The sequence below is a fragment of the Tursiops truncatus genome, chromosome 17 (assembly GCF_011762595.2).
Source record: "Tursiops truncatus isolate mTurTru1 chromosome 17, mTurTru1.mat.Y, whole genome shotgun sequence".
NCBI lineage: Eukaryota > Metazoa > Chordata > Mammalia > Artiodactyla > Delphinidae > Tursiops > Tursiops truncatus.
The window spans coordinates 59,878,856-59,891,479 of NC_047050.1; the positions used below are offsets into that span (position 1 = coordinate 59,878,856).

A 12,624-nucleotide genomic window follows, 5' to 3' on the forward strand; every position below is an offset into this window, starting at 1 on the left:
AGTTTTGACTAGATCCTGTTGGTTGATGGTCTTGTTGAGTTTTATATCCTTGCTGATTGTTTTGTTTTGTTGTCTTATCAGTAGTTGAGAGAGAGAGATGTTAAATATCCATCTAAAATTGTGGATTTGTCTGTTTTTTCTTTCAGTTCTATCAGTTTTTACTTTATATGTTTTGCAACTCTTTTTTTGCTGCATATACATTTAGAATGCTAGGATTTCTGGGTTGATTAACGATTTATCATTATGTAATGTCTTTCTCTGTCTCAGGTAATTTTCTTTGTTCTGAAGTCTACTTTATCTTATATTAATACAGTCATTTCTACTCCCTTTTGATTAATGTTTACATAATATAATTTTTAAAATCTATTTACTTTCAACCTTCCTATATCATATTTGAAGTGGATTTCATGTAGATAGCATATAGTTGATCACATTTTTAAATCCACTCTGATAATTTCTTCCTTTTAATTGGTATGCTTAGGCCATTTTTATTTAATGTAATTATTGATATGTTTGAGGTTAAACCTACTTTTTAATTTTTATTTATTTATTTTTTCAGTTTGTTCTCTCTGGTTTTCACATCTCTGTTTTCTTTATCTTTTTTTCCCGTGGGTTACTTAAACATTTTTAGAACTACATTTTGATTCATTTATGATGTTTTTGATGGAATCTCTTTGTTTATCTCTTTTAGTGGTTGCTCTAGTTATTATATTATATAAACATGACTTATCCCAGTCTGCTGATGTTGATATTATACCAGGTTGAGTGAAATGGTGAAACCTTACCTCCCTCAAGTCCCTTTACCATATCTGTGTGTAATACAATTGTCTTAAATATTTCCTCTCCAAAAATGTTGAACCACATCAGAAACTGTTATAATTCTTCAACCACAAAACATAATTTAGGAAACTTGAGAGGAGAAGTAAACTGTATTATATTTACCCATACTTTTATGCTTTCTCTCATTCTTTCTTCCTTTCTGCAGTCCCAGAAGTCCTTCTTTTTGTTATTCTGTTTAAAGAACCTCCTTTAGTCCTTCTTTTGGGATAGGTCCATTGGTGAAAAATTCTTATTTAATTTTACTTTATCTGAGACTGATTTGATTTTCCCTTCATTCCTAAAAGATATTTTTTGTTAGATAGAGTTTTCGTTGACAGCTTTTTTCTTTGAATATTTGGAAAATGTTATGCCACTTTCTTCTGGGCTCCATGGTTTCTGATGAGAAATCTGCTGTCATTAAAAAAGGTCCCCCTAAAAATAAGGTGGGTGTTATTTCTTTCCCGTTCCTTTTACGTTTTTTTCTTTAAGTTTAGTTTTAGGAAGTCTGACTACAGTATATTTTGGGATGAGTTTCTGTTGGCCTATCTATTTGGGGTACACTCATTTTCTAGAATCTATAGTTTGCACCTTTTGTCAAATTTGAGAATTTTTCAGGCCTTTTTTCTTCAAGTACTGACTTACCACCAGATCTACTGTGATACCATCCCAGAGGGAAAGGGGAGTGGTGCCTCAGTACTACCAGGTGGGGATGGAAGTCCCAGCTCTTCATGTGGTTTCCCCATATATCACAGACGGAAGTGAGGTGGAAGGATTTGTTACTACTTGTCAGGGATGATTGTCTCTTTTCCCTATTTGGCAATTTCTCCTACCACCCTGGTTGCAGATAGGATGAGGGTAAATGTTGGGGCACTCTGTTACAGTCAGGAAAGGTAGACGTCTTGACTCCCCACTTGACCTTTGCTGGTATGAGTGGGGATGGGGCCACAGTTGGGGTTTTTTTTCCTGTGGCTTTTGTTTAGACTAGAGCAGTTATTGCCTAAAGGTTTTGTGTCTTGGTAGGCTGCTCCTTTCCTGGCCCTTTGGCTAGAGAGAGCAGGCTTCAGTGGATTATTTTTGTCTGTATTTGTTTGTGTTTCTAGGTGGCTGGATTCTTTAGCTCTATGTCTAGGATACATGAGGCAAAAGGAAACTCAGGGAACTCACCACTGTACCGTTCCCTGGGTCCAACAGTCCCTTGCCCATCTACCTTCTTCCCTTTACTTTTCAGGGTCTTACGCTTGTCTTATACATAATTTCCAGAAATTTTGGTTGTACTTGAGGAGAAGAGTAGGGAAAAGCACATCTGCTCTGTCTTCCTGGATGCTCAGCCATCATGGAATTTTTAACCCTTGTTCCTCATGATATCATTGGTCTACAGGTTACAGCTGGTTAATAGGGATGTGATCGAGAAGAAGGTAATATCCAGATCTTGCTTTAAGAGTTTGGTTTTATTTGCTGCCTTTACTGTACCCAGGGTGTGGAGTGATTCTATTCGGCTACTTGTCCCTCTCTCTTCCATCATTCCTCTTTCCCTGGACTAGAACTCTTGGGACTAGGTTGGGCAGCCAAGTAGTAGCTTCCTGAATAAATTTCTCTGAGGTGCTTGATGAGATGACTTTAGAGCCCATTTTTACCCACAAAAAATTCTACATGTGGTTGCTGATAAAACATGTAATAAAGTACCTGGTCATAGTTATCGTTCCATAACTATGTTTTTTTCCCCATTGTTATGGCTACTAAAGTCCCTTTAAGTAAATGCCCCTGGCAGATAATAAATCCTAAAGTTCAGGGACTTTAAACTTTACATGTCCCAAATCTTTTACAGACTCATTGTTTTAACATGTATATAACACACACAAAGTGCTAACATGATGTTTAGCTTATAGTGGACATTCAGTATATATTAGTTGCTTTTTCTTCTCTTTTTACTTTTAAATACTGGCCATTTGTTGAAGTCTTCAGTATAGAGGCGGTACCCTCTGTTGCATAAAAACACAGGCTCTTGTGTCAAGAAGCTTGGGAATCAATCTCATCTCTGATACTCACTAATAGTGTGACTTGGGCAAGTTATTTCACATCATTCTGACTTGGTTTTCTCACCTACAACATGGGAACAATAATAGCAACTATTGAGAATTAAATGAGGTAATACTTCTAAAGAGCTCAGAAGAGTACCTTTAGATACAAACTCAATGTTGTGGTTTTGTTTTTTTACTATTCTACAGCAAGAAAGTTCCTTAGAGTCAAGGGCTATGTCTTATTTAAGGTTGTATCCTCAGAACCTAGCATAGTGATTGGTACCTCATAGACAAATGTTTCAATAAACAAATGTTGTCCAGGCATACCTTGTTTTGTTGTGCTTCGCTTTATTGCGCTTTGCAGATATTGTGTTTTTTACAGCCTGAACGTTTGTGACAACCCTGTGTCGAGCAAGTCGAGCAAATTGGTGCCATTTTTTTCAAAAGCATTATTTTTAAATTAAGGTATGTATATTGGGTTTTTTTAGACGTAATGCAATTGCACACTTAATAGACTACAGTATAAGGTAAACATAACTTTTATATGTATTGGGAAACCAAAAAAATTGTGTGACTTGCTTTATTGCAGAGGTCTGGAACTGAACCCACAATATCTCTGAGGTATGCCTGTAATGAATTACTGAATTAATTTATCTAGAGATGAAAATCTTAGAGGCAGCATAAAATCAACAATCATTTCTGACTAGTGGAGTTTCCTAGGTTCATAGGAAATAACTATGGGAAAGAGGCTCATTTGATGTGTTTCTTTAAAATTTAGCCTCAGCCCTTGCCACCACTGGGCCACCTACAGAACTGATTACTTCTGAAGTCACTGCCAGGAGCTTTATGGTAAACTGGACTCATGCCCCAGGAAAAGTGGAAAAATACAGAGTCGTGTATTATCCTGCCAGGGGTGGAAAACCAGAAGAGGTAATAAGGGGACAGTATTTTCTAACCATTATTTTCATTCTCTCAATTCTTGTACGGTAGTGAAGACGAGACAGAAATGTGTATATAAGGAGATTATTCTGTCACAAGCATTTAAAATTATTTGACTGAAATACGTTTCCATGTGTCTATGTTGTTCTTCTATCTCTCTAGGTTATGGTATTTACATCCTCTCCTCTTACCTCCATCAAGGAACCTTCAGAACTGGTCATGTGTCCATTTCTAACACAACTTATTTTGACTTTACTTTTTTGTGATTTTAAAAATTAATGAGTTCTAAGGCAAAAGGAATCAGTCGTTAATTATCTGGCCAGAATCCCCTTTTGCTACCGATATTTTCTTTCTACTTTGTGAGTGGTCTGAACTTTCTGCCTTAAGGAAGTCTGTGTGTTCCAAATAATGTGGGCATATAGTCCTCCAGGGTTTGGGATTTCCTGGATGTTTGCGGAGATTCGTGCAAAAGAGAAGCCGTAATAAAACACCTGTGGCTGGCCTTTCTCATGGGTTGGCCATCACGGGAGAGAACATCTATTGCCAGATGATTGGATGGTTCCCATTTCATGTCTGATACAGGGACTATGTTAAAATGTGATGAAATCTCCCTTTTTTTGTTTTTAATTATTAATTAATTAAGGCTGCGCTGGGTCTTCGTTGCTGCGCACGGGCTTTCTCTAGCTGCATTGAGTTGGGGCTACTCTTCGTTGCGGTGCGCGGGCTTCTCATTGCGGTGGCTTCTCTTGTTGCGGAGCACGGGCTCTAGGTGCGCGGGCTTCAGTAGTTGTGGTGCGTGGGCTTGGTAGCTGTGGCTTGCGGGCTCTAGAGCGTAGGCTCAGTAGTTGTGGCACACAGGCTTAGTCGCTCCGCGGCATGTGGGATCTTCCTGGACCAGGGATAAAACCTGTGACCCCTGCATTGGCAGGTGGATTCTTAACCACCGCGCCACCAGGGAAGTCCCTCCCTCTCTTCTTTGGAAGTGCTAACACCTTATGTTGTTCTAACCTCTGACTGACCTCAGCATGTTTCACAGTTTTCTTCTGCATTATGGCAGGATTTATGTTTTTTGGTTTTTGTTTTTTTTTCAGTGTTTGAGTAGATTCTAGAGGTTTAAGTCATCTGGACTTAAAAAAAAAATCAGAGTGCTTCCAATTGCTCTATCTTTTTCATTACTAATAAACCTTTTAAATGCTTCCTAAGGCTCCATGGAAAAATATCACATGTCAACTGTTACTAAGTGGATGTGATTAGGATAACCGTTAGCTTGGGAATGACACAGTTTCCATTAGATGTGAATTAATAAGGGACTTTTGGACATACTCCTAAAAGGTGGGTCACTTCATGTGAGAATTCAAGGGGAATTGACTGCCACAGTGGGAAAGAGGATGTGGTGCAAATAAGAAAATATTTAATGAAAGGTTCTTGCTAGAGATATTTTTGCTTTTGGATTTCCAGTCTGCATGTGAGATATTCCATTTTCTCATTCCTCAAACTGTTCTTTCAACAGGTGGTGGTGGATGGAAGCATATCTTCCACAGTATTGAAAAACTTGATGTCTTTGACCGAATATCAGATAGCAGTCTTTGCAATATACGCTCACACTGCTAGTGAAGGCCTTCGGGGAACTGAAACCACACGTGTGTATTGAATTGTACCCACTTCTGATTCTGTATGACATTGCTCAGGTGGCTTAGTTGTGCTGTACGTAGTACTGGTCCATGCTATATTTGCAGTTTGCAGGTGCCATATGTTGGGAGGGATATTATAAAACTCTGGTATGTTTAGGAGAGAGAAATCTCTCTAAGCGATGAAGGGTGCAAAATACAGTTATTCATTTAATAAACAAATATTTAGTGAATTCTTATTATAAACTAAGCAGTGGGCTTGAATTTGTCATTAGAAGTAGAGAAGGAGCTCTGTAGCTGTCCTGCCTAGTAGAATATTAGGGAAAGTGCATTACATCTGTTTTCTTTATGCGTGTCACTGTAATTAAAACTTATGAATACTAGTCAGTCATTCCTTAACGCAGCAAGATCATGATCACACACATATATACATGCACACATGTTCAGGGAATCCTGGGAAGAGATAATCTTAAGAAACTTGATCACCTCCTCATTTAGTTATTTCAAACATTAATTGAGTTCCTATTACATGCCAGATAGTATATAAAGTTGATCTAAAAACTCTGTCCCTGATAGAACAATAAAAAGGTGCCAGGCTTTATGACAATTACACTCCCATCCAACACGTTATTGGATTTATCCCTGAAAGCAATTTGTAAGGCAGCTGTTAATACTCCTGCTTTGCAGAAATATTTTTAGCAACAGTCCCTGCCCTTAAGGAAGTTTTAGACTAGCAAAGGAGAAAATGCAACCCAAGGATATACAAACAAATTAGTGCAGTGAAGTACTACGGGCACGCCAATAGAAGTATGATAGGGAACTGCACCTGTAAGCAAAGTCCTGAACTTGGCATTGTGGTTGGGAGTGCAAGCAGGACCTGGAATTATATTTGAAAACAACATTTCGTAGTTTTTATTGACATTGTTTAAGCCAGGAACTTGCAATTTACTCTTAATCCCTACCTCTCCAATATGGCAAATCCTATTTCTTGATTATTTTATTGTTCTCAAACCCTATTGTTACCGACAGTCATGTCTCCTCACTGTCTCTGATTGAATGTGTTGATGAGTATCTAGTTATTCATGTATTTGTTCATCCAGCCCCCCATTCTGTCATCTATTAAGTGACCCAACAACTATTTTTAATGGCTGCTGCAGGTCAGACACTATGCTTGGTAATGGGTATAAAACAGCGGTCAGAAGAGTCTCCTACTCTTGACTGGCTCCCAGACAGCTGTGCCCATCACTGTAATGAGATATAAGAAGCTAAAAGGTGTCATTCCTGCTCTTAAACATTCATTATGTTTACCTTCCCCAAAGGGGCTTATATGGCCATGTGAACAGATTCAAGGACAAAAATTACCTGAAAAATATGTTTAGTTTTAGACCCTAACATATAGATAGATACCTTGAAATAAGCAAGCACACTGATAAATGGCTGACCATTAAAAAAAAAAAACTCCTCTTGCAGTTTCTTTACCTATAGTTTCTGACCTTGAACTGTACGATGTGACTGAGAACAGTCTGCGGGCGAGATGGAACCCAGTGGCTGGAGCGTCAGGGTACCTGATCCTTTACGCTCCTCTCACGGAAGGCCTGGCTGGGGATGAAAAAGAGGTAATGCATGCTGCCTACCAAAGTCCTAGGATTTTTGACTTCCTTAACATAGTTTGGTTTGTTTTTACTACAAAAATGTATAAAATTTATAAAAGTCACATTAGCAAAAGAAAAAAATCACTTGTAATTCCACCACCTAGAGGTAGCCATTGTTATCATTTAGTTAAGAGTCTTTTCCAGTGCATTTTAAACACAACCAATGGGAATGGTTTTTTAATTTTCCTTTTGCTTACTGTGAATATCTTTCCATACCATTAAATAATATTTTATATAGTCATTTAAACAACTTTATAGTATTCCATTGTTGGTTTGTACCAGGTCATGTTTAATTAATCTCATGCTATTGGACATTTGGATAATTTGCTATATAGGGGAATTCCCTGGCAGTCCAGTGGTTAGGACTCACACTTTCACTGCCAGGGCCCGGTCGGGGAACTAAGATCCTGCAATCCGCACAGGGGCTCGGCCAAAGAAAAGAGATAATTTGCTATATAAATATACTTTTGGGACCATTCTTAACATAGAACTTTGCATGGTTATCTGATTATTTCCTTAGGATAAATTCCTAGAAGTGAAGTTTCTTTTTCAAAGAGTATGCAAATTATTAAGGCTTATACTAGGTATTACCACCTTACTCTAGAGAAATTTTATATAATTTATATTGCTCTATGCAGATCACAAATGACTGTGATGACCCTATGTACACTGACTTTGAAAAATTTGTTTTACTAAGTTGAGAGGTAGATAAATGTATCTCATGGATGTGGATATTTTTGCATTTTTTCCATTTTAAATGACGAATCTTTGACTTTCGAATCATTTATTTTAGTCCTTTTTAATTTATAGTTAACAATTATTACAATATGGACATTCAAGGAATAAAGCAGAGATGTCTATGACCGTTGGGAGTGTTGACCAGGCAGGTGGAGGGGTTATGAGAGGGAGTATAGCACTCGACCCTTTAACATTATCTAAAACCTGCCTCTTTTGACGAGAATCTTTAGGGCCGATAATATGGTGATTCCAGTGTCAAGAACAGAATATTGGTGACATGTGTTCTTTTATTACCAAGGCCTAGACAGTTTTTGCCCACTTGGATTTAATGTCGATCTGAATTATTTTGGTGGAAGGGAAACTTTAAAATGATGCTAAAAAGACACTAAGCTTCACCAGGAAAGAGAAAAATAAAAAAGACAGGAATACCAGTTCACACCCAATAGATTAGCAAAGTTTTTAAAGTCTGATAATACTACATATTAGTGAGCATGTGGGGAGACAGAAACATTCGTGTAAACTGGTGTGTCAATTGGTACAGGTACCTTGGAGAATAATTGGAAATATTTCATCAAGTTAAAGATATATACAAATCTTTAGGTATATATCGTTGAGAAACATCCTTCAAGGACTTTTCAATGCAGGCACTTGGTCAGAACAAAATATTGCAGACAACTGCCACGTTCATCAAGAGAATGGAAAATAATGGCGTATTTATACAAGAGAATCTCATAAGGGAATTAAATAATATGAGCTCTGTCCCTGTGTTCCAACATGGCTAAATCTTGAAACCTAATATTGCCAGGGAAAAAACTGTAAAAATGTTACACTGAATGGTCCATTTATGCACATTGTTAAACATACTGAACCATATATTGCTTATAGATGTATTTGTATGTATGCAGAAGTAAAAAAAATGGATCAATGAGACACACTTCAACATTAGGGTAGAGGTGGTGAGAAAGAGTTTGTTTTATTTGACTGTATGGTGCTTTTTAAAATAAGATCTGATGTGCATATAACAAAATGTTGATATTTATTAAATTTGGGCGGTGGGTGCATCAGGGAATATTATGTTGTTTTCTCTACCTTTATATTATATACACTGAGATATTTCAAAATTAAATATTTGAATTTGACCATACCACTGACGGTTGTATGACAGGGGACAGTCTATGAAGATATTTTTCCTCTTTCCAAAACAAAAATAAAACCATTCCTGTCACACAGGTGTCACACAGTTGCCACACACTGATAATGTTGTCTAGTTTGACTGACCCCCAGGGTCAGAAAAATCATCCCCAAATCAAGAAGCAAATTGCCGATTTGGGCATCAAGGTGGGTTGATCTCTTTGGACTCCTGGAAGGGACTTGCAATCCAAGTGGACAAGCCCCTCTGTTGAATGGGGCCACACTGGTCTGGCTCCATAGGCTTTGCAGCAAAAACTGGGCATCCAGTCAGAGGACTGGTGAGAATTAGGCAAGGGGTGAAAGATGCCCACTTGGCATCCCACTCTCAGCATGCCGCCTGGAGCTTACTCTCTTTGTGGAGAACATTTCTGATTCATCTCCACCCATGCTCTTCTGGGGACCAAATATTTGACACTGTTACTCTGGCTGCAGCTGCCACTGGTCCAGATGTAAAGAGTTATCCTAAAAGAGCACTCATGGTACATTCAGTTTTATATGGTTTCATAGCTCCTGGTTCTAATATAAAATAACATGAGACAATGAAAAAAATTATGGCTTGAAACCTGTTTGATGAAGGGTTTGTGAGGAGGCAGAGTCTTATTACATAAAGTCTCACCTGTATTCACCTGCGCTCTGATCAGCACGAATAATACACATTGGCAAACGATCTGATAACGTGTGTTCTTTTCAGATGAAAATTGGAGAGACCCACACGGATATTGAGCTGAGTGCGTTGTTGCCCAATACGGAATACACAGTCACAGTTTATGCTATGTTTGGAGAAGAGGCCAGCGACCCTGTTACAGGACAAGAAACAACATGTGAGTGGTTCAGTCACTCAGATGAAATGCTGTAATAAAAGCCCAGACAAATATGGGGATTCTGAATTAGAAATACTGGTTTAGGTTGAAACCTCGTAAGAGCTAATTGTAACGTAAGAAAATGTCTAATTTATTTAGGGGAAGGAAGTGTATTTCTTCTCGTCTTGTTGTTATTGAGTCACATGGATTCTAGAACTGAACTGTGGCATCTTCTAGATGATGCCACCAGTGTCCTTGTCTAAATCCAAATGCTAGAGCAGAATATGGGGGGGAAATATGGGCTTTGGAATCAGAGCAGCCAAGATGTGAATCCCAGCTGAAGTCATATTTTGGGTGGGTGAAAATGGGCAAGTGATGAAGCATTATTGAGCCTGTGAAAGGAGGAACAATAACCTTATAGCATGTGGTTGATAGAAGATTAAATACAGTAATACAAATGAAAGTTATTAACACACAGTTACTCAATATTTTTTTTACTCCCACTCATACCAAAATTCACACTTTTTCTGAAAATCTTTGATGTCCTCCTGACCTCAGACTATTATTATTATAATTAGTTTTTAAAAATTGAGTAAAAATTGTATTGGCAAGTCTAATTTGGGTCAATGTAGGGAGTTCATAATATTTTTAAGAGTTGTAGTTATCTATTTGAAAATGTGATATAGAGAAAATGCTACCCTGCCAAACTAACAATGTTTTGTCACCTACGATTAAGAATAGGGGTCTATTCATTGTGTTTTGAATAAGAAAGGGCAAGGAGATGGGTCTCTCACATCACTCTGAGCCTGGAAGGAGGTGAATAACACGATTTCTACTGTGCTTTTGTCTTGAAGATTCTACTTGAGAAACATACAAAGAAATTTAATGATAAGGAAATTTTCTCCCACATCCATTCTCTGTTAGTCGAGGCTATGTTGTCTTGCTCTTCAGAGGAAGACCGGTGTAATTAAAACAACAAACCACAAAACTGGGAGAGCCCAAGAAAGAAGGAGAAAAGAAATAAGTCAGGAAGCATCTAATATATCATTTAAGTCAATTTTGGGACTCTGTAGATTCGGAGGGAAAACTTTTCCCAACCACCCATCTCTCTGTTTCACTCAGAATACTCATTTGTTTATTCAGGTTTCCCCCACCCTTTAAAAGTAGTGTTCCCATGAAACCCTTCGCAAGCCAAATGACATAAAGCGAAGAGGCAATTAATTTTAGGACACATCTTGCTAATGGATGCACAAAATAAATCAAGATAAAGCACAGATGCTCACAGACAGAGTTCAAAGCTGTGGTGGCTTGATGCTGAGACGCTGAGTGTAGTTTCCAGGGGAAGGAGCTAGGCGGGGCCGCTCTTGCTGCCTGGGGTGCACGCTGTCTCCATAATGGTTTGCTGCAAAGCAGAACCTGAATGCTATTTTTGCTTTTGCCTTTTTTTATAAAAGCAAAAATCCTCTTTAGATTTCTTTCAGTCAGTGAAACCTTGAGTTAGGTACTAATGTTGGTCCTTTGCAAGAGCAAAGTGGCCTAAATTGAACTTTCAAAAAGCAGATACTTGTGGTTTTAAAAAGTGTCCGTGACTCTTTCCCATTAGTAGTTGATTTTTTTAAAAGTCCTAAAAATGATATCCTGGCTACCTGTTCCTGAGACTGACACTTTTATGCACGGAGGAAACTAGACATTGTCCCACTATACTGCCAAGAGTAACTGAACTCCAGAACAATTTAGAGCTAAGTGTGCACAGCACTTAAAGTAATTACATTGCTTTTCTCTCTCCTACACTTTCTAGCCCTTTAAGTGTAGAGAGTCACCAAGTCCTATAGGTTCTTTATTACCATATGATCGGTACATATTGAATTAATGAAAGGGTTAGCTTTTGGGGTGAGGAAACATCATGCTTATGGCTACAGCTGACAATTGTCATGATTTATCTCCTAGGTTGTTATTCTGCTGGTTCTAGCGGCACAGGCTCTCAAATCAATTGATCAATTGCCTGGGTTAAATTCAAACTGCTCTTCTGCTTCTACTAACTGTGACCTTGGCCAAGTTACCTCAGTTTCATGATCTGTATAATGGGGCTAATTGTAACTCTATCCTTGCTGTCTAAAGTAAGGATTTGATGAGATAACGTGTTACATCTCAGGCTCATAGAAAGCCTGCAGTCAATCTTAACAATTGTTTCTTACTGTAAACTTGTAAAAGCTCACGAAGCCCTCAAAGATTATTGACAAATTTTATCTGTTGACTCAGAAAGGGGTCCTTCAAGGAGTGCAAAAAGCTTTGGAACTGGTAGTCAGGAATCTGCAGAAATATTAACACCTCTTTAAATACTTTTAAAGCCACAGCAAAGTGTTTATTTTTATCTAGTCTCCCAAAGCCAGCGGGATGTATCCAGGGCAAGACTCCTACTCGTTGATTCAAGAAATATTTATTGAGAACTTGCGATACTGGGGATAAAGAGGGGAACAAAATTAAACCAAATTCTGCAGTCCCCTGAGATTATAGTATATTCGAAGAGAAAGACAAGAGACCAATAAATGTGCAATAAAAAAAAAAAAAAGAATCCGGGAAGGGAGTTAGGTAGTATTGAGGTGGAAGGATTATTTTACATAAGGTGATCATGGAAAGCTTCACTGAGAAGGGGACACATGTTCAGAAACCTGAATCTTGGATGACTCCAAGGTTTTTGGCCTGAGCAATGGGAGGCAAGGAGTTTTCATTTGTTCAGAGAAAGAGACTGAGAGAGAAGACTGGGAGAGGTGTCAGGAGTCAGTGGTTCGGGTTTGGACATGTTAAGGTGGAAATGCCTAATAGATACTCATGTGGAGAT

General features: G+C 38.2%; 1 protein-coding gene across 6 annotated transcripts in view; it reads left to right on the forward strand.

The window, feature by feature from the left end:
- The window catches only part of COL14A1 (collagen type XIV alpha 1 chain), a 267,412-nt gene that overhangs the window by 103,906 nt on the left and 150,882 nt on the right, over positions 1–12,624 (forward strand). For all 6 annotated transcript variants that reach the window (XM_073794695.1, XM_019932069.3, XM_019932070.3 and 3 more), the window contains 4 exons: positions 3,616–3,767; positions 5,287–5,416; positions 6,875–7,020; positions 9,677–9,806. In XM_073794695.1, coding sequence (XP_073650796.1) covers positions 3,616–3,767; positions 5,287–5,416; positions 6,875–7,020; positions 9,677–9,806 — 558 coding nt within the window. The remainder of the gene's footprint in view (positions 1–3,615; positions 3,768–5,286; positions 5,417–6,874; positions 7,021–9,676; positions 9,807–12,624) is intronic.